The sequence below is a fragment of the Ursus maritimus genome, unplaced genomic scaffold (assembly GCF_017311325.1).
Source record: "Ursus maritimus isolate PB19 unplaced genomic scaffold, ASM1731132v1 scaffold_18, whole genome shotgun sequence".
Lineage (NCBI taxonomy): Eukaryota > Metazoa > Chordata > Mammalia > Carnivora > Ursidae > Ursus > Ursus maritimus.
Window position 1 is genome coordinate 7,781,720 of NW_024424230.1, and position 22,817 is coordinate 7,804,536.

At 41.3% G+C, this 22,817-nt stretch overlaps 1 protein-coding gene across 2 annotated transcripts in view; it reads left to right on the forward strand.

Moving 5' to 3' along the window:
- The first annotated feature begins 576 nt into the window (after window positions 1-576).
- Window positions 577-22,817, forward strand: part of CD226 (CD226 molecule) — an 83,577-nt gene continuing 61,336 nt past the window's right edge. The window contains exons 1-3 of one of the 2 annotated variants that reach the window (XM_008685886.2): window positions 577-855; window positions 14,289-14,360; window positions 14,662-15,000. In XM_008685886.2, the coding sequence (XP_008684108.1) occupies window positions 14,315-14,360; window positions 14,662-15,000 (385 nt within the window). In that variant the 5' untranslated portion in view covers window positions 577-855; window positions 14,289-14,314. Of the gene's footprint in view, window positions 856-8,188; window positions 8,680-14,288; window positions 14,361-14,661; window positions 15,001-22,817 lie in introns of those variants that run through there. The other variant, XM_008685885.2, reaches the window with a different exon arrangement.

The following is a 22,817-nucleotide window of genomic DNA, read 5'->3' on the forward strand; positions in this document are numbered from 1 at the left end:
AACTAAACAGCTCAAATATGAGCTACATTACCCACCTACAGACAAAACTGTCTTCAGGGCACCAGCAAAGCAGGAGAACGACCATATGACCACAAGAAAAGTTTAGAAATTTGCAATAAAAATATCTAGCAAGTATCAGTTTTAATTGAAGCACATCTATGTTTTGTGCTATTTCAGAAGGTAAAAATTCCTTTAAGTTACTTGGGATGCAATGGTATTGACGGTGTGAGAGTCCAAATAAGCTTTTCAGCACTTTGTGTCTTGAACAGGCCTGGCTGGGCCCTGCCGAGGGTGGGGTGCCCTTGGCCCTGTAACACGAGGTTGGAGTTTGCCTGGGGGCTCCACTGTGGCTCGGCAATCTGTGCTGCCACCGAAGGGCTTGTGACTGGAGGCCCCACAGCAAGTCCAAGATGGATGGGGATTTGAACACAAGTGCTCTGCAAAGCCCATACTCTTTTCTTTATGAGAGTAGCTCTCATGCTCTCTCACTAACCATAATGCAGAGGGAATGTTATCAAATTGCAGCACAAAGTAATAGGGGATATAGAGGAGAAAGGAATGAGCTCTGTCCGGACGGCTGAGGGGAGGAGATAGTAAATACGTCCAAGTCCCTGTCCATCCATGGAGTGTGGTTGTCTGCTGCTTCCTCGGGTAGCTTAGAACAAAGAGGAATTTAGTTTTTCCCAGGGTCTGATACTTGAGGTCAGGAGTCCTGATAATGTTTAAGTATTTATTAGTTTGAAACCTTGAGACCATCAGGAGAGGGAAGGATATCAATGGAGCAGGAAGATAGAGGACGGTGGCCAAACGAGTCCTGAGTACAACCTGCTGAGCCCCGGCCGACGCTAAAACCAGGTGAGAAGCACGGGGTGGGCTCTTACTCCAGCTATTGCTTTTCAGAATGGCTCTTTCATTGTCTTATCTTTATGGGCATATGTGTGTTGAAAAAGTTCTTCACTTAGTGTGTCATAGGAATTTTACATGTCTATAGATCTGCATAATCGCTGAAGAACAGCAGAGCATCCTCTCCTATGGATTGACCACAATAAACTAATTGAAGCAGTCTGCTAGATATGGGAATACAGATAATTCCCAATTTTATTCATAAAAATAATGCTGTGATAAACATTTACACATTTAAAAACCAGATCTTTGTGGGGCGCCTGGGTGGCTCAGTTGGTTGAGTGTCCCCGACTCTTGATCTCAGCTCAGGTCTTGATCTTAGAGTCGCGAGTTCAAGCCCTCTGTCAGGCTCCATGCTGGGCATGGAGCCTGCTTAAAACAGGCAAACAAACAAAAAAACCAGATCTTTGCTAACTTGGCTAAATTTATTCCTCCTTAGGATACATATCTTGAGGCAGCCTGGCTGGGTCGGAGGACATACAAGTCACATTTTTCATATACATTGCTTAACTCTTACTTATAGAAAATGCTTACCCAGTGACTTGTCCACAGCAGCGTTTGGCTATCCGTGTTTCCTCCCACTCTTGTTAACAATGGTCACTATCATTCTCTTCATTTATATATTTGCATATTTGATGTGCAAAAATTAATATGCCATTGTTTTAATTTTCATTTCGATTAAATACCTTTTCACATTTTTCTGTTTGTATTTGTTCTTATGTGAATTGATACTTAATGTTTATTGCCTGTTTTTCTGTTGGGGTATTTGTGGGATTTTTTTGGTCACTGATATGTAAGCACTTTACACTTAGAAAATGTTACACTGTGTTTCATACCTTTCATATATCCCTCTCCTGATTGTCCTGCCTGTTTTGCTTTGTTAGTGTATAATGTTTGCCATGCCACAGTTTTAAGGTTTTTCTCTTAAGATTTGTTTATTTATTTTAGAGAGAGAGAGTGAGCAGGGTGGGGGTGCAGATGTAGAGGGAGAGAGAGAATCTTAAGCAGAATCCCCGCTGAATGTGGAGTCTGATACCAGGCTTGATCTCATGGCTTTGAGACCATGACCTGAGTGGAAACCAAGAGTCAGATGCTTAACTGACTCCATCACCCAGGTGCCCCCTAGTTTTAAGTTTTTATGTAGAAACAGCTATCACATTTTCCCTGACTTTGGTATAAGATATATATACCTTAATATGTATGTATCTTAATGTATTTTATATATATCTGTGTAATGCCAAAGTCAAAAATTCATCTCTGTCCTCAGGCTTATGAAACATATTCTCCAATTTTTAGAGTATTTTTCTTGTTCAAATTATTAATACATTTGAAATGTATTCTGCTGCAACAGGTGAGTGTACTGATCAGGGTTCTTAGTTGTAAATTCCCAAACGACTTCCCTCTAAGTTGGGAAGGTAGGATACGGGACTCGGAGCAGGTCACAGAATGAATGGGTGGGGAGAAGCTTGCTCAGTGTACCTGGGCCTACCATGCGTCCGCCAGGGCCGCCCACTGGCCTGGTGAGCACATCCCTGCAGCCGTTGCTTGAGCAAGGCACTGTTGTCTGCTACTGTGCACACCAGGACGTCCGCTCCACTGCTGCTGGCAGAGCTCGTGCGCCACAAACCCACACACCTCCTGTCCAAATGGGCCCTGTAGCCCTGCTGCTTCCCTGCTGCACTCCCAAGCTTCAGAAGTGAATTCTTAGGGTATAGATGTACTTGGCAGAGCCTAGGTCCCACGCCTAGATGCAAGCTGCAAGGACCCTGAAGTGGGTGTGTCGAGGTGGTACTGCCCCGGGGAATGGCCAATGACCCTGTGGAGCTGACTTCAGCTTTTCCCACTGGTGAGTCAGGTTCTCTGACAGCATGTGGTAGACAAGCCATTCTTTCTCTGCTGAACAGAAATGTCACCATTATCATATGCTGAAAATCTATAATTCTTTTTTTAACCCAAAATTAATTCTGGGTTTATTAAAAAAAAAAATTTGACAACCTGACTTACAGAGTAGCCATTCACTCTCTATTCATTACTGAACAATCTTTTTCCATGTGACCTAATTATACTTTATTTGATGCCTCTTTAATTAATTGCGAGAAAACATTTTACACATAGGTGAAATATCTACCCAATCCTCATCAACCAGAACACTGGGTGACACAGAAAATTAGATGTTAATGTTGAAAAGAAGGTAAAACGTTCACATATGACAAAGCCATTTTAACGAAGAGACTATTTTATATTCCACAATTATTTGAAGTATCTAGTATGTACGTAGAGGCCTCTTCCTTGGCTCGGCAGTATCCTTGATATTCTTCCTGAATGAGTCCTACTCTGGCTTCCTGGCCACAGATCTAATTACTTCTTTCACCAACTTACTCTTCAGCAGCAGGGAACTCAGATGAAAACCTTCTGTATTTGGTATATGTATGGTTTGTTGCTTTCAAGCCTGATTCTATCAGAACGGCGACATGATGCCTGTGCAGATATTCTTACTGTTGTGTGGCCAAACAAAGGAACATAACAGATTGCCTCCTGTCCCTGTGGAGGTAGATTTGTTTTGAAATCATTGAAAGGATCCTGTTTTCCACTCAGAATGGCCAACTGACCACATAAGGTCACTAAACCATCTTTATTTTTAGGTAAGTAGCACCTTTAATCCATAACTGTTGTGTGAATACAAGCATGCCATTTGTTCTCACTGAATAAATAACATTCTTCAGTGATAGGGCCTTTGGCTAACGGAGCTCAGTGGGCTGTCTCAGAAAGTGCTGTGTTTCTGGGTTTCTGTGGTTAGTATCTGCATAATTCCCCAACATCTCTGTTGGTGAACACATTTTCCTTATTTTTCCATCTTCTTATAGTTTGCCATGGCTGCCATTTATAATCAGCAGACTGTAACATCTGAATGTCTTCTTATTGGAGAGGTGAAGTGGGTATATTTTCCTAATGTACAGACCAGGATGATGGAACCCTTGGCCCACGTGCAATCTGCTGGAGAAATAAAGGGTGTTAGATGTGACGTGGAGGAGGGTGTTGGCCCGACAAGGCCTCAAGAGAGAAGTTCTCTCAAGTCTTCTTGGCAACCCAGCATTTGGCCAGGACCATGCACTCAGCCACTGTTTCACAGCATGAATGCTCTTCTTTCATCTACCCCTGAAAATCTGTAATTCTTTGGGCTGCTTTTGAACTCTCAATTCTTATAGAATAAAACACTTTAACGTTGTAAGCTTTATCATCCATTTTAATATCTGGTACTGCAAGGTGCCTTACTTCATTTTTCTTATTAAAAGTACAGTGTGCAGAGTATCTGGGTGGCTCAGTTGATTAAGTGTCTGACTCCTGATCTCAGCTCAGGTCTTGATCTCAGGGTCATGAGTCAGGCTCTGCATTGGGCTCCATGCTGGGCATGGAGCCTATATAAAAAAAATGCAGTTTGCTGTTATGCATTTAAACAAAACTTTTGCTCATCAAGAACATCTTTATTCTGTGAACATTCATACACACAAACCATGCTAATGCTGAGGAAAAGCACCCCGCCACCTCCTGTGGCCTTCACCATCTCTTATAGAGTGTGGTCATGAAGTCTTTCACAGCCTGACCTGCTCAAAGATGTAAGAGATTATAAAATTACAGGTAAATAAAAATTTTATGATGTGTTTTCCCCAAACTGGATCTTTTCATAGAGAAACATAATATATTACCTTTTATTCAAGACTTACATTACTTCCTTTGATACAATACGTAGGTTTTGTATAATTGCTACAAATTCTTGAGGTACATTCTTATATATTCATACATACATATATGTGTACTTTTTGCTTCTAATTTGGATATGACAAAATAAAGCTGTTGAGTCTTACAAGACTATTTTGCTCAACACTTTATTGTTTTATCAGTTCTTTTGTATTTGATTCCTTTGTGTTCTCTAGGTTGATCATCTACAAGTAATAATAAAGTCAAAATAATTCTTCAATATTTATAATTCTTATTCTTTTTTTTTTTAACTCTGTAATATGTTATAACTTCTAGGGCAATGTTAAATTTTGGCAGTGATAGTGGTCATTCTTGTCTTAGGAATTTAACCTAGATTCTTCTAGGGTTATACCATCAAGTCTGCCCTTAGTTTCCAACCAGTTTTCTTTATTCTGGTCAAATTCCAAAATTACTCTGAGTTTTTATCAGGAAAGGATATTTAAAGTTGTCAAGTGCCTTTTGGCAATTACTGGACTGGTTATATTTTCTTATGTGAATCTAATTGCCATTTGTTCATTGAGAACCCCAGACATTTGTTCTGTAGTGTTTTTTGCTTCCTCATGGTGCTCTTAACTCCTCTTTCCTGTATCTCCTAGACACTACTAGCTCATTCTAGAGGCTGAGCTGCATTCAGCTCAGTTACTTTGGTAAGAGATCTTCCTGGGTGGTGCTGTTTTCTTCCTGCTGTATCACTGAATCCCCTGCTGTCTGGTTGTAGCATTTTAGTGTGAGGTTAGGGTTGATCAGCGGGTTCATGTATTGTCAATCAGCAGTATATTTCATTATAAAGTTCCCATTAACCTTCCATCTAATGGCTTTAGCACCTAGTAACAATGGTCTCCATCTATTATTTTAATAAGAGTAACAAAATAGCAATTAAAAACAGTATCTATTATTGTTTTTCCACTTAGTAGCTGAGTTTTTCTATAAAAGGAAACTTAGGTCACCCTGAAATGCAATTTGTACAGAGAAGGCAGGATAAATGCTTGCTCTTCCCTTCACTTACCGTGTGCTAGAATAACAAGTTGGTGCTCTGGTGACCCCAAAGAGGCAGGAGGTAGCTAATGTAACACTCCATCCAGTGATGTGATGATTTTATCTGCGTTTCCTATTTCTGTCAACAAATGATAATGTTAGAGTATTTTTACTTTTAAACTCTTGAAAAGGCCCTTAATAAGGGTCATGAAAAAACACTGGAGGGAGTGGTAGATAATCTTCATTCTGTGAGTGGTAGATAATCTTCATTCTGCCCCACTAATTTTCCTTGTCTTCACCTCCATTTGTTCTCCTGGTTGGAACACAGGAAGACTGTTCTCTGGATGTGAACACAGTTTCATTTGTCTCAGGATGTTTTTCTTGTTTGGGGATTCATTATTGATCATGTGATCTTTTAACATCTCCCCTCATTGCTTCATAAGATTATGCAACTTTATGTTGGGGAGAACAATGTTGCCTTCCTGGTGCCAAGATCCTGGGATGCCTGTATCCCTCAGGAACACACCCAAAGCTAATTCTTTGGTTCTTTATCTTGCAAGATTTCAGGAGCTCCAAGGAGAATAAGGAAACCAGAAGCGATGGACCCTACAGAGAAACAAAAAAGCTGTCTCCATTGTTACTTATTTAATAATAGCAATAACTTTATAATGGGATATGGGGGATAGCGAGGATGATGATAATGATGTTGATGATGATGAAGTGTGTGTGTTTACATGTGGATGATAAATTAGGAAATGATTATAAAAGAAAAGTTTAGGAAAAGCACCTAGCCTATATAAATCTGGATTTGTAAGTCAGGGAGTAAGCCAAAAAAAAGCAGTTTTTAAGCCTGGCCCCATAGATGTAAGTAGCATCTACTGAAATAGGCTCTGACATTCAGTGTGATGTGAATCATTTGGGTAGACAGTGACTGTTTCAGCCAGTGTTTGAGGTTCAGTTCAGGGCCTATTGAATCATTTTGAGAAAGAGTTGGCCCCAGTCAGGAACATTTATCTTCGAGTTTGTCCTGCAAAAATTTATGTGCCTTTTGGATCGAGGCAATTTTTTTGTCTTATTCATTGGAGAAATAAAAAGAGGAGACAAAAGAAAAAAACCACACATTGGAAACAGGATGGCCTCTGGGTTTTGATGAGCATATAGGCCGCATACGGTGAAGCCTCATAGGTAGAAGCCATGCCTTCACCTGCTTTCAACAAATAATGATCTAACAGACACCTACAACATGCTGGGTGCCATGCAAGGCTCTGTGGATAGAGGAGTCAGCAGGACCTTCTCCTCAACTTGAAGGGGTCTATTAGGCTATCATGGGAAATGCAGCAAATAAATGGGCAGTTACAAAGGAGTGCTTCAGTAAGGATTACCTGGGGTTCTTAAGGAACTCACAAGAGGAACACCTACCCCAGGCGTGGGGGGCTCAGTCAGGGTACCCAATAAGCGATGTCTGAGCTGAGGCCTCCCTATGGGAGGGGATAAGAGAAGTCAAAACAAAGCAACCCCATGTGCAAAGCCTCTGCCCTGTCAGGTGGGCCTGGAGTGGAGAATGGGGGTGAGCGAAGTCTAAGACATGAGGCTGGAAAAATGATAGAGATCAATCTTGTCCAACCTTGTAAGTCAGTAAGAAGTTTGAATATTCTTTTGAGGATGCTGATGTAACGAATAGAGTGACATGAGTCAGATAGATCTTTTAGAAGGCTTCCTCTGCCTCACAATAAGTGCTCAAGAATTATTTGTGCAATGAAAGATAGCTTCTATTTTTCTCTCTTCTTTCTTTCTTTTTCTTTTCTTCTCTTCTCTTTTCTCTTCTCTTCTCTTCTCTTCTCTTCTCTTCTCTTCTCTTTTCTTTTCTTTTCTTTTCTTTTCTTTCTTTCAGAGTGAGTGTGAGAGTATGGGAGAGGGGCAGAGGCAGAGGGAGAGGGAGAAGAGAACCTTAAGCAGTCTCCACACAACATGGAGCCTGATGTGGGGCTTGATCTCACAACCCTATCATGACCTCAGCCGACATCAAGAGTTCGACACTGGACCAATTGAGTCACCAGGCACCCCTGTATTTTCTTCTTCTGTGCTTTCAGACACGCACGTGGTCCGCGGAAGGGGCCAGCCCTGCTCGTGTGATGCATCAGAAAATGTGCGGGGCTGGCTGGCCTGCAGAATGCCTTCTCCGCAAACCCTGGCCTTTCTGCCCAGTATCTCTGTGAACTCCCCCAGCTCCACCTCAGCCACAGTCCCTTGTGGTGGTTTAACCGACGAGGCATCTCCATTACCTAGGAATCCAAAGAACAAACAAAACTAACTCTGTGGTCCTCCGGAACAACTTAGAAACGGTTGTGTTTTGAAAACATAGAAGCTGCTAAACTTGCAGGGAGAGTTCTTAGCAAATGCCAACTTGTGTGCTTTCTATGTCAGAGCGGGAGAGTAAAACACAAAACCAAGAAGAGTATCTAGAAGGCAGGATGGAAACACACTCAGATTTGGGCAGAGATAAGAAGCCGCCTGCACTTCAGACTTCTGAATATGAAGTGCTTTGATTGGCAGGAAAACAAATGGGGAAGAAAAGGCAAAGTAACCAACTGAAAGTTTTTGTGTGTAGTTTCGAGTTAAGAGTTAGAACAGAGGATGAGAAGCACATCGTTTCCAACGGTAGAATTTTAGGGGGATGGGGAAGAGAGGGACAGAACTTGATGTGAATGTGGAATGAGTCTGAGTAGCCACAATGGTGAAGACGCTTCCAGAAGCAGATACACTTCTTGACTGGTTTTAATCCTCCAAAAAGCCCTGCTTAGTGAAATATTAGTGCTTTACTTCAGCCCCGACCTGGAGGAGCTCTGGAAGAGAGAAGAGTCCAAGAACTCCGGGCCCCGGGGACAAAAGCCCCAGCTGTTCCTGCTGTGCCAACCGAGGGAAGAGAACAGGGAGATTGCCTGTGACGGGAAGGGGCGAGGTAAGGAGGCCACGACAAAGAGGAAGCCCCTAACCAGACACACGTCGGGAAAGGAGAGTTAGAGTGACCAGAACTAACATCTCAAGGTTAGTAACTTTCTGGAAAAAAGAGTGGATGTGGCTGAGTTCACACCTATAAGGTAAATCTTGTGCAGCGGAGTGGAGACTGCCGATGAAATGGTGTCAAGTAGATNCAGCAGGAAAAGAGCTGTCATTGGCTGAATGGCTGATGTCCTGTGAACCTGTAAGTTCAGCGATGGGCACAGTTCAGTAAGAGGGTGTTGTTTAGGTCCTTTCTCTGAGTCTGTGTCTAGAAGAATTGTATTTGTATTCTAGAAGAAGGACCTGATGGCATGGTCCTTGAGAATAAGAAAACTGAGCTAATTTTACCAGTGTCCACACTATCAGGCTTAACCTTCCTTCCTTCAAGCAAGACTGAGCAAGGATGAACTTAAATAAAAAATGCTTGCTAGCTAAGTATTTATTACCCTATGCAGGGGTTGGTGACCTTTTTCTGTCATGGATTACACAGGTACTATTTTGGTCTTTGTAGGCCATGTAGTCTTTTTACAGCTATTCATCAGAGCACAGAAACAGCCCCGGACAATGTGTAAGCAAGTGAGCGTGGCCGAGTCCAAATGGAGTATTTAGAAAGGGTCAGGCAGGAGGCTGGATTTGGCCCATGAGCCATAGTTTGCAGAACCCTGTCCTGGAGGATCTCTACTGAAGCCAAACTGAAGTCTCTGCTTTGAATGCAAGCGAGTCCTTTAAGGATGGTCCCTCAAAGGTAATCTAACTCCTGGGGCAGCTCTGTGACTTGCCGAAGTTCTAAGGGACTGGTGGTCTGAGGGAAACCACATGTCCTTCATTAGTAACATTCTCCTGAAGAGACACTTTGAGGCAGGGAGCAGAAACCTAGACTAAAACACTCCTGTTGAAGTCTTGCTGGAAGTAGGAGCCTCACAACAGCAAGGACATCCCAGCCAAAGGCATACAAACTCTGACATCTGGAAAAAAATAAAGGAGGAATGCTCCAAATCTTCCCAGCCTCAGTCCCTTCTTCTCAAAGTCTAGCACAGACTTTCTGTTTTGCAGCCCTCGGCATGTCAGCAGTTGCCTGAGCAAGCATGGAACGGGAGCAGAGTGGGAGCCACATCTCCAGCAGGCACATCCAGGGGGCCAGCATGACACGCGGTGTCTGGGTGACTGCATAGAGAATAGAATCCTCCAGAAAAAGCAGACAGCTGGGAAAGCAGAACATATTATAGATAGCAGAAGCAATGAAGCTGAGGACGGAGAAGTGTCCATGTGTGTGGACAGCCTAAGAGAAGGAGACCACGTGTCTGAAGGCTGTCACCCAGCCAGGTCACCCGGGAGCCGGTGGTGTGAGGTGATCTCGTGAGATGAATTTCATACTTATGTGGTTAGCTGAGACCTGTTCGATAGGAGAGAAGTCCGGTAATATTTTGATTAATGACTTCCTTGAGGATGAAGCTCTTCTATACAGACAGCTCTATTAGAAAAAAACCTGAAGCTAAAATTCCTTCATAAATCATGCAAAAAACAGCTCCCTACACAACAGAAATAGCTCAAGCGCAGTCTCTATTTGTCTTTGGTTAGATGCTGATGAATAGGGCTCGTCCTTAGCAAAGTTGTAAGAGCTGAACTTTATCTTCAGATGCATGTCTTTCTGCACCTTCCGTCTGGATCTGCAGCCTCCAGGGCCCCTGGTTTTAGTCACTGCAGAATGCAAGTGTGCGTCTGCTCTCCTCATCTCTCCACGAACTTGGCTTTGGATGCCTTGGGAATGAAGGGGCCACTGCACACTATTATCAGTTTATTCCCCTTTTCTCATAATCCTCCCACACCCCTGATTCTTTGCTGCCAGGGAGGAAGCTCACTGAGGGTTGTAGGAGCCTCTGAGGGTGGATGATGTGTTGCATCTAATTCTTGTAGGATCTGCAGCCAGTATGCTGTAGCAGAGATCTGCTGGGTCCCTTTGTTCATCTTACTTCTCTACCTGCGCCTCTATCAACCTACCCAACCCTGACCACACACACGCCGTGTGTGTGTGTGTATCTATCTATCTATCTATCTATCTATCTATCTATCTATCTATCTATGTATTTGTATACATATATGCATTAATAAATATATAAACATTAATATAAATGCGTGTAATGTTTCGGCATGTGTTTAATAAGCACTTAGTGATTCTTTATGAATCATTTCTCTGACCACTTGGACTATGTTCTTCGGAATTATCTATTTCTAGCTGTTGTGAAGTTGTGGCATAGGCATGCGACCAGACTCCATCTCAGCATGTATTGTGAGGCTCAATGTGCATTTGCAGACCAGGGTCGTTGAGGGACCACGTGCTGTCAATAAATGCAAGGCCAACAGCAAAATGTGGTGGCTTGTGCAGTTGGAAAGACCGGAGGTGAATTTGGACTCCTGCTATTCACTAGCGGTAATTTTTGTTATTGAGGTGAAATTCATACAAGATAAAATTAAAGTGTATAGTTGAATGACATTTCGTACATTCATGGTGTTCTACAAGTACCATCTTTATCAAGTTCTAAGACATTTTCATTGTCCAAAGACAAAACCCTGTACCTTAAGCAGTCACTCCTGGTTTCCTCTCCCTTAAGCACCTGACAACCAATCAAATCTACAGATTTACCTATTCTGGGTGTTTCATATAAATGGAATCTTACAATATGTGACTGCCTTCTTTCACTTAGTATGTTTTCCAGGTTCATTCATGATATAGCCTGAATCAGTATTTCATTCTTTTTATAACTGCATAATATGCCATTGTGTGGACATACCACAATTTGTTTATCCATTCTTATGCTGATGGACATTTGGGTTGTTTCCACCTTCTGACTCTTGTGAAGGAGTTGCTATGAACACTGGTATACAGGTATTTGTTTGAGTATCTATCTTCAATTCTTTTGGGTATAAACCTATAACTGGAATTACTGGGTCATATGGTTATTCTGTTTAACTTTTTGAGGAACACCAAACTGTTTTCCACAGTAGCTCACCATTTTACATCCCCACCGGCAGTGTACGAGGATTTCAACTTCACTACATCCTTGTCAGTGTTATTATTTTCTTTATTTTTGATTATAACCATCCTAGTGAGCATGAAGTGGTCTCTTTGTGGTTTCGATTTGCATTTTTTCTAATGACTAATGATGTCGAGCAACTTCTCATGTGCTTGTTGGTCATTTGTACATCTTTTTTGGAGAAACGTCTATTCAAGTTTTTTGCCCATTTTTAAATTGGGTTGTTTGTCTTTTTTGTTGTTGAGTTGTGAGAGTTTTTTATATATTCTGGATCCTAGACCTTTATCAGATATATGATTTGCAGATATTTTTTCCCATTCTTTAAGTTGTCTTTTCACTTTATTGATAGTAAAAGATATTAAGTATTTTGAACTGTATGGTTCATATGGTGTCTGTCACAAGATCACTCCAGGTAGTGTGTGTGTGTGTGTGTGTGTGTGTGTGTGTGTGTGAAGGGACACAGTTCTAAGGCAAGGCACAGTACAAGGGAGGCTAGTTAGGAGGACACTTTCTTGAGGGCTTCAGGAATTCTTGGGACTGGGTGTAACTCTGGTTTTATAGTTTTTTGTCAGTACGTATCAAGAGGAAGTCCTATAGTTACCACCTCAGTCCATTCTCCACAGATATCCAGGTTATCTTTCAAAAATGCAGAATTGTCCACATCACTTGCCTCCATGAGATATTTAGTGGCTCTGTGTTGCTGTCAGAGTTGTGTTTATTTATGCCATAGACATGTGTCCCAGGGCCTGTGTTTGGTGCTGGAGTTACAGATGTAAGCAGGATGCTGTGGTTTCTGATGGTGAGGTTTGAACTTCTCCATGGGTGTCATTCAAGATGCTTTCAATCTGGACCCAACATCATTTTTGTCTCTTTCCCATTACCTAGACCATAGTCATACCATTTCCCGAAAATGTTCTCTGCTGTCATGCCTTTATTCCTTCTCTTCCTTCTCTACTTGGAAAGTCTTAGTTAGGTTGGAAACCCCAGGATCTGGTGCATTTTTTCTATGAAAACTTTCCCAGTTAGAATGAATTTTTACCTCTCTGGGCTGTGCCAATACTTGCTCAAATTTGACTTCTATAGAATTATCAGGTTTTATTATAATAAACTGCCTCTGTAATCTCTCTGACCCAATATATTACTGCATGCCTTGAGGGCAGAGACCAAGTCTTTCTCATACTTGCGCCTCCAGGGCCTAGGCAGGGTACCAGGCACAGCTCACTAAAATTTTGGACAGATTGTTTTTTTGAATTACTTGTAAAACAGAGATACCGCATCTGACTACATCATACAGCTGTTACGGGCACAAATAATACCATAGATGTGAAAGCTTTTGGAAAATAGAATGCTGTGTAAACATAGGGTGGCACTCTACAGTACCATATGTATACATTCTAATTTTATACTATTGATTTCTTGCTTCCTAAAAAAGTTCCCAGGTTAGATACTGATGTTGAACAGTGGACACCTACTGATAAACTTTGGGATTGAAACCAGGTTCGGAGTTGGCCTTAGCCAACATTGTCTTTAGTGATTCACATTCCCCACTTCCCAATTTTTACCTATTTTTTTTATTCAGGGGCCAAATGTATTCATACGATTCCTTTCAGTATAGAGGCAATAATATATTTTTATACTAACATGGTAATATGTTCCTAACAAGTTCTTAAGAAACTGAACTGTTATTTTACATGAGGGAAGGGAACAATGATGAATCTAAAAAATGAATCATGTTTTGATATTGTACTTTAATTATATAAGATGTAACCATTGGGGGAAACTGGGTGAAGAATACAAGGGTGCTCTCTTTACAATCTTTGCAAATTACTATGACTCTGTAACTATTTCAAAGTAAAAAGTTTAAAGAAATCATCCATAATGGTAGATTTCTATATGTCCTGAGCCACGGTATTTTTGTATCTGGAGGTCCTTCTGTGGTTCCTTCATCGCCTCCAAAGCAAATGCCTGAGGTCAATGAAAAGGTAGAAGTAAAAGGAAGGCCATGCCCAACCACAGTCCACATTAGTGGAACCTCCAAACCCCTGGCACCCCAGGCTCCTCCCCACTGCCTTTCAGTCTCTGCTCCAATGTCAAGTTCTCAGTGAAGACTTCCTGGACCTTCCTGTCTAAAAGGGAAACACTACCACCCGTACTGCCCTATCCCCACTTTCCTGCTTTGTGTTTTCCTTGTGCACTTACCAGCTATAACTTACTGTATTTTTTACTTTTTTATTTTTTCATTTCAGCTTTTGTCTTCTCCCACTAGAACGTAATTTCCATGATGGCAAGGACTTTTTTTTTTTTTTTAAATTTACTGTTGTATTCTAATTGCCTAGAGCAGTCTGGCATAGAGAATGCCCTCAGCCATTCGCAGATTTGTTCAATGAATGAATCTTTGTAGAAAATAAAAGCTTGAAAATAAGCTATTTCCCCGAGAGAGAGAAGTGATTCAAATCTGCTCATCCTTATGCGAGAACAAACCTGACTTTGAAGCTAAGACCTTTTTCCTGTGTTCATACTTCAGAAAAAGAAGACACTACTGATAATATCTGAGAGGAAGGAAGCAGTGCATTGTGCTGGGCTTCTGCATGTAACTTTATAAAAAACTATCTTTTTTTATAGACCAGCCTCCCAAACGGTTTCCAGAGATGGATTATCTTACTTTCTTCTTGGCTATTCTTCACGTATATGGAGGTAAAGATAATGTCTTCATTTAAAAAATTTACTTCTTTTTTGGTCTTATAGTGTGACATGTTTAGAATTTATAATGCTCTTTAGTAGATAATTTCTTACTTGTTCAGGAAATGTACAAGTTACAAATACCTCTTATCGGCAGTGGAACCTTTTTTAGACTAAGGTAGAAACTGTTAGCCTTTAGCCTGATCTCAGTTTTTTATCTTGCTAGGTCTTAGAAAGCTTAGAATAAGCTTGAGGTATGTATTTGGTGTTTCAATCATCAAGCCTAACTGAATAAATGGGATGTTGTGTATTTCAGCTCTATGTGAAGAGATGTTTTGGGACACAACTGTTAAACTTGCTGAGAATATGAGTCTAGAGTGTATCTATTCATCACTGGACACCTTAACCCAGATGGAGTGGCTCAAGATCAATACAACGAACAGAGAGCTCATAGCCATTTTCAGCCCTACTTACGGTTTGAGTGTAAAACCTCCCTATACTGATAGGGTTTACTTTTTAAATTCCACCATGGTGCCTAATGATATGACCCTGTCCTTTCATAACGTCTCAGAGGCCGATGTTGGCTTCTATTCCTGCTTTCTTCATACTTTCCCACATGGACATTGGGAAAAGGTGATCCAGGTGGTTGCATCAGGTGAGTGGACATTTTATTTACCTTTTTACCCACCCACGACATTTGATTCTTAACGCGCCAGTAGAAACTACAAAATGCTTTATCATGTGTTTGTAGTATTTTCTAATTTCACTTCTAGATTTTATGATATTATTGTCTTAAAGAAATAATTCTATGAATCAGTTTCATTTTTCTTAATGTGCTATCATTTCTGAGTAGAATAAGCATCTCACAAATTTGAATGTAGTAGGAGAAAAGCCCAGGTTTTCTATTGTCTCAGCAGTGACTAGAGCCTAGACTAAACTGATGTTGGCAGCATTTGGGTTCAGGACCAGGCACCTCCCCGTGTGAGCTTCCTCCCAGTGATGGAGTGCTGCTTCCTTCCTCTAGGCACTCAGTGCTGGCTTCAACATCTGTGTGTTCAGAGTCCTCTGTGTAACACCAAATCTAGATTTATTAGTGAATCTGAGCAGAGTTTATGCACTGGCTCCATTTTTGCTTCATTCAAGTTCCTAAGAGAGGACCCTTCAGAAACTGCAAGGTGTCATTTCAAGAAGGATCAAATGATCTCCTAGATGTTTTCTGCTGTGTTTACTAGGAACTGTGGTTTGGTGCTTAGTGAGTTAGTCCTTTGAGTAAGAACCTTATGTTAGCTGCTCAATCCCTCTGCATCTCGGGCTTCTGAATAGTCGACTGAGTTAATAATACCATTCTCTTTGTTGAATGGCTTAAGGATCGTGTGGTTAAAGACCTATGGCAGTCAGGGAGTGGTGGGTGTTATTATTGTCACTGTTATTATTCCCTATGCTTTTGATACAAAATGACTAATGATGAAATTTTCAGATGTCAGCAATAGTCTAGAGAAGGAAATAGTTTGGAACCGTGTGTTTCTTGTCTGGAGTTTCTAAAATTATATCCCAGATGGACATTCAGCCGAACACATGTGACATGTGCTAGAGTACTTATTTTCAAGGGATGTATATTATAAAAGAACAATATACAGTATTGTTAGCAAGGGTTAGCAAATGGTCAGAAGGTAAGGAAATTTCCTACGTGTTAGTTTTCTTTTTCTCTGTAGATGTAGCTAAGCTCAAAAATGGTTTTATGTATATGACTGAGACTTACAAAGTGTCTATTAGCAAAATCTCTTTAATGAAATATTTATTATCAAGTCCATTTTGCCATTGAACTCCTCATTCGCTGTTGTGTACAGTACAACAGGTGCTGAGTACTGTCTGCAAGTTTTTGGTGTATGGAACACTTTTGATTAGCCATGCAGATGAAAGAGAGGATTGGCAAGGGCCTTCAAGTAGAGTGAGCTATTCAACACCTGGCCTGAGCCACCAAGGCCAGAACAAGATGGCACCCCTCCCCTTCGTGTGGCGAGCTTTTGCAGTTTGGGTCCCAGATCAGGAATTCCAAGTTCTGTCAAAGAACAACGAATTAAACACAGGGAGAATAATGGTCACTAGGCGCAGGGAAGTGGGGAAATGGGGAGCTGTTGTCAAAGGGTGCACAGTTACAGTTATATGGGATGACTCCACCTGGAGATCTAATGCACTGCATGAGGGCTGCAGTTAATAATATTGTATTAAATACTGGACATTTCCTAAGAGTAGATTTCAGGTGCTCTCACCACAGAAAAAAATGGTAACTATGTGAGAAGAAATGTAAATTAGCTTGATTATAGTAATCATTTTACTATGTACATGTATATTTATCGAATGACACAGGACTTGATCCCAGGACCCTGAGATCATGACCTGAGCTGAAGACAGACGATTAATGGACTGAGCCACCCAGGCACACCAAATATATGCATTTATTAAAAAAAAAAACAAAACAGGCAGTTTGTCATCTTCTGAAAGTTTAGGATAGAGCTAAATTGTTGCGAACTAAGTTGTGATTGCCATGCCAAGGTAGGATTTTTAGCATCATATGTGAACAATTTTGGCAATACTTCCTGCTTTTATCATCCAGAGTTATTGATCGTATTATTTATCTTGAAGTTAGGCAAAGGGAGATCTTTGCATTCTGGGGCTTTTCAAATACAATGGTAGGATTTTCGGTCAGTCACTGGTCAAAGAAAGGAGCGCCCGCCTCTCCACATAGATGAATTCTTCATGATGATAATTCTTAAGCATATTTTGTGACGATTGTTATTGATCATTTATATTTTTAGATAACAAATTGTGGGGTTGGGCGAGTGAGAGTATTCCACTCATTTTCGAGACCATGAGGAATTCCTTTTTTTTAAAAAAACTAAAAATGATAATGAATTGAAAAAATATAGTAGCTGTATTTCAAAGTTAACCTTATATATACTTGAAGTTTTCTGTGTGTGCTTTGTTAACATCGTATCAGGACCTATTAGTGTCGCACACACGTGTAACATAAAGGGAGAGTTGATGATCTCTTCAACAATACAGGATTGGAGTTGGAATCCAGAAATCCTAATTTGTGTAATTGGTTGCAAGAACTTCAAAAGGATGAAGTAATTGAACCATATGCTCTCTAAATATACTGATTTCTCTTCTTTGCTGATACCTGACTATTTTGTATGAGGAACTTGGTCAGTATCTTCTCATTTAACCCCACTGACCACTTGGTACTTAAAGTGTGGTGAGGTCTAATATCTGTGCAAGTTCTCAGACTTTGTATGTGTCCCAATGGATAAAATTGCAGTGAGGAATGGAAAATGACAGCTTGGGGGACTTGGAGCTACAGGGACCCTCAACCATTGTACATCCTTGCCACCCCACCCCTCACCTGGGGCTTTCAGCTCAGAGCTGAAGAGCAAATGAGGCAGTCTTTTTCTGGATAAATGGTCCTGTTAATGCAAATTTATGTTAAAAGGTGTGTTAACTTCACATAAGCCTTTCTCAATTAGAAGTGTTTTGGAGAACTTAATGGTAAGAATGGCTGCCTTTATTTTACTGCTTCGAGGGAAAAGCTGCTGGGGTGGCTTGGGCGGTAACCTTCCAGAGGCAACCCTTTCCTGGCAGAGTTTTGTGGTGGAAGTGGGATCCTATTGAAAATTACTGCAACCTATATGTCTCTGGCCTTACTAGTCAGTTAAAGCGAATGTAGTTACACTTATGGAAATGTACCCCCAGATGGGTGGCCCACCCACCCTACTCTACTACCTAACTTTCACTGGGTGCCTCCTGTGTATGAACCTAATGTCATCTCCTCTAATGCTTATGAAACACCATGGTGGAGGTAATGTGTTCCCATTGTGCAGCTGAAGAAAATGTTCAGGGTCATTAACCACCTTGAGGTTCTGAGCTGCCCGGTCTCAGCACCAGGGTGAGACCAGTGGATGTTCGTGAAGTGCCAGAAATGAGATGACGGGGAGCTGGATTCCAGCACAGTGAGCCAGGAGGCTCAAGGATCGATCAAGTCGCACTGGACTTGACAACATGGAGGATTTTTTCTAAGATAGAGAGACAGATGAGGGAAGGAGAGAGAGCAGAGAGGGAAGCATCTTAGGGTCACTGACATTATGGAGAGGTCACAAAGGAAGTTTGACATCCACACAGGAAGAGAGCACAGAGCTCCAGCAGGATGTGGTTCCCACCCTGGGTTCTGTGGCCCCTCGCTGCTACGAGAGATAGCCTGAGAGGAAGAAACGGGTGCCCACACCACCCAAGGGGCTCAGAGTGTGATGTGCTGGGGTCCCAAGTAAGGTTTTATAATGGTAGATTCTAGTTGAAAAAACGAAATTGGAGCCCACCAGCGCAGCCCAATGTCACGAAGAACCTGGGAGGTTAGGTTGGCCCAGATCTTGCTGTGCCTCATGGAGTCTGAGCTTCACTCTGGGAAGACCTGGGAAGCTACCCAACATTTTTCAGAGGGAGACACATAATAAACCAATTTTTTTTTTTTTTTACCACCTACAAAATTAAATTAGTTGTAGTTTATAGGCAGGGAAGAGTTTAAGGTCAGGGTGAACAAGTAATATTTTATAGATTGGAACACTTTTCCACTGCTGGTAGGAGTATACATTAGTATATCTATTATATTTTTGGTATTGGTAATATTCGGAGTTCTCTGAGAAACAGAACCAATAGGATGTATATGTATATAGAAAGATTTTATTGTAAGGAATTGGCTCATGTGATCATGGAGACTGGCAAGTGCGAGCCAATAGGCTGGAGTCCCAGGAAAGACAATGGTGCAGATGAAGTCAGAAGGCAGTCTGCTGGAGATTTCCGTCTTGTCTGGAGAAGTGAGTCTTTTTGTTCCGTTCAGGTCTTCAACTGATTAGATGAGGCCCACCCACATTATAGAAGGCAATCTGCCTACTCAGAATTCACCAATCTAAATGTTAATCTCACCAAAACACCCTCCAAATTAACACATGAAATTTGCTATCACACCTATTTCAGAAAATGACATAGGATTAGCTAGTTAAGGAATCCCATATGCTATGACCTAATAATTACATTCTGTTAAATATCCTAAGGATTGCTTACATGTAGGAGAAATGCTGGGGAATGTTTATAACAGTAGTGATTGTAATAGCAAAAAAAGATGAAGGATGATTACTATGCTCACCAACAGGGATGAATCTTGGGAACATCTTGTTGAAAGAAAAGCACATAAGATATGATTTCTTTCCTTTAAAGTTTAGAAGAATGCAAAAATGAACAACATGTTACTTATAAGCATGTACAGTAAGGCTATAAGGAAAAGCAGAGTTCTGAAACATGGACAGGAAGGGGCAGAATTAGGAAGGGACACAGGGTCTTCAAAATTCACAGTTACAGAGTTTTTCTTATACAGGTGTTTTATTTTCCACTTCTCTCAAAAATTTTTTAAGAAATTTCTTTCAAATGTATTGAATTTCTCATATAAACAGTGGAAAAGGATGCGATTGTGGTTTTTGAAGAGTTCAAAGATAATTATCTAAGTTAGGGATGAGATCCTCTTTCATTTAAAAAGATGGGATATTAGGAGACTGGCTTGGCTTGAAAGAGGGGGGAAAAGTCCAGTTTTAGATGCATTGAGTTGTAAAGTAGCCTTTGACCAGCTAACAGTTGACATTATGGAATGGCAAACGAGAAGGAAGCTTAGGGTTGAAAATACCAATTTTGGAGTCATCTGGATGCTCGCCCAGCGCATGTGAAGAAGATGGTTCATGAAGCAAGTTCTGAACTGGATGGGGGCAGAAGGCTAAGGCCATGGCTTTAAGGGAGAGCCACACTGCAGTGTGTGTGGGGGGAGCATTCATGCTAAGAATTGAGCAGCTGTAGGGAGAGGAGAGAGAAAAGGGCAGGGAGGAGACTCAGAATAGCTGAATTACTGTGCGAGCCCAAGACGTGAGTAATGGCCTCAGCTCACATTTATAGCACAGGGTTAGTGTTCTGGTTCCGCACATGCCGGTGGTGTTCTCACTCTGTGATCTTCCTTTCTCCAGCCCCCTTATCTCAGCTTGGGCACAGAGATGTTCTTTACTCTCTCCATTTAAGTGTTTCATTTTTCCCTGGGTTATGGAGGCTCCCTGGGTGTCATCCACACTGTCTTCAAAGGTTCCCTTCAAGTCCAGGTGTTCTGTGCTCAGGATCCTGGCAGCTGACAGAACAGCGACGGTTGTCTTGCGTTCTCACATAAATGTTTTAGTGAGTGGCACTAGAGAGGAAAAGAGGTTCCTTTAATATTGGGGACCCCAGAATTCATGGGAGTGCCAAGAAATCCCATAATGGGAGGGATTCTAAAGACCATGCTGGCCTATGTCCTGACTGGGGCCCTAGACCAATCCGGAATCATCATCAATATTTTCTTTGGCTACTTGTTTGTTTTCTAATGTTGGGGTGATGTCAGGATTTAAATTTTATTTAAAGCTGGAAAACGGGAAGTGTCCCAGGTCTGGCTTGTGTCGTTGCGTGTGCTGATTTGTAAAAGCTGAACCCACTTACCCTTATTCACTCATCAAGTCTTTATTCAGAACCTACTGTATTTGAGATAAGGTCTGTGGTTGGAAGCTAGGAAGACATGGATCTCCACTCTTGGTGGTTTGCAGAGTACTAGGGGAGAGAAAAGCTGTATACTGCAAATTATAATTTTAAAGAGTGAATGCTATTGTAGTTCCGAAGAAGACAGGATTTACTTTCAACCAGGAGATTCAAGATAGATTCCCTGCAAAGGGGGAATTTGAAGTTAACCTTGAAGGAAGAACATTTGGACATGGAGATGGGTGGAGTAGCATTTCAGGAGAATTGCTTTATTTATTTATTTTTTAGAAAATTTATTTATTTATTTCAGGCAGCAGGGTGGGGGGAGGTGGGCACGAGCATGAGGAGGGGCAGAGGGAGAGAGAGAACCTCCAGCAGATTCCTCATTGAGCATGGAACCCAGTGCAGGCTTGATCTCATGACCCTGAGATCATGACCTGAGCTGAAACCAAGAGTTAGATGCTCAACCGACTGAGCCACCCAGGTGCCCCAGAATTGCTTTAAATATTATCTAGAAAAAAAATAGCTTTGGCTCTGATTTGACTACTTTGCAAAGAAATTTTCATTTTCTAGAAATGACTCCAACAACACCACCAATAACAATAGCAATAACAGCCAGACCTTTCAAACTGAGCCAACACACTTGGCTCTGATCAACAATTAATGCAATTTATTTTGGTTCACAATTTGTGGCTTAGTTTATCTCCACATGTTGACTTAATGCTTCCAAGGGCATAGGAATCTAGATCTATGATGTGATCATATTTTATAGTCTATCCTAAGATATTTGCACACTTTGATTTCGGCTTTTATCTCTCCCAAATTCAGAAGGCAGGAAGAAAATATATGAAAATGACACTATCTTGTCTATTAGTGACAGGTGCAAAGTGAGGCAGAGAAGGCTTGGTCTGAAGGATGCTTTTGCCTGTCAGAGGAGATTCCACGCAGGGCTGAGAAGGCCACGGGAGGAGAGACTTTCTTGCCCTCCTGTGACAAGGGTCACCGCTACACGCCAGCATGTTTTGTCCTTGTGTGGGCTGTGGTTTCTTTCAGCTTTGCCCATCATATGCATCTCTATCACTTTGAAGTTGTTTTGGTTTTTTTTGTTTTTTGTTTTTTAAAGATTTATTTATTTTTTTATTAGACACAGAGAGACAGCCTCGAGAGAGGGAACACAAGCAGGGGGAGTGGGAGAGGAAGAAGCAGGCTCCTAGTGGAGGAGCCTGATGTGGGGCTCGATTCCGGAACGCTGGGATCACGCCCTGAGCCAAAGGCAGATACTTAACGACTGCGCCACCCAGGCGCCCCTGAAGTTGTTTGTTTTTTAAGTGGGGTGGAGAAATAAAAAAAAAAAAAATAGTTTGAAATCTACTCTTTAAAGAATTAAGACGTAAACTCTCTTTTAAGGTCCATTCTTACCAGCTCAGAAATAAGTCATGAAAGTTTTCTTGTATGCACACACACACACACACACACACACACATCACACTTATATAAGAATAAAAAATATTTCAGTAAAATGTTACATTTCAGCAGTTTTTCATTTAAGAAAGAAAAAATATATTAAATAGTACCTATAATAAATAGTCAACTGATGAAACAGAAACATTTCAAAGGCTTAGAAATCACCCTCCTTAATAAAATAAAGCAGGATATAGAGAAGCAGATGATAAAGAACGTTTTTTAAGACTCACGAAAGCAGGGTTATGGTCACTGAACTTCTCAAGGGTGAAATTAATGGGAATCTGAAAGTAGAATAGTTACCAGAACCCAAGCCAAGGTTGTTTTTATTGACTTGCTTCCCATTTGCTAAGCCAGGGAAGAGCATGCTTGAGAGCGCATATCACCATGAGATTCAACTCTGAGGCTTTAGGGGAACAA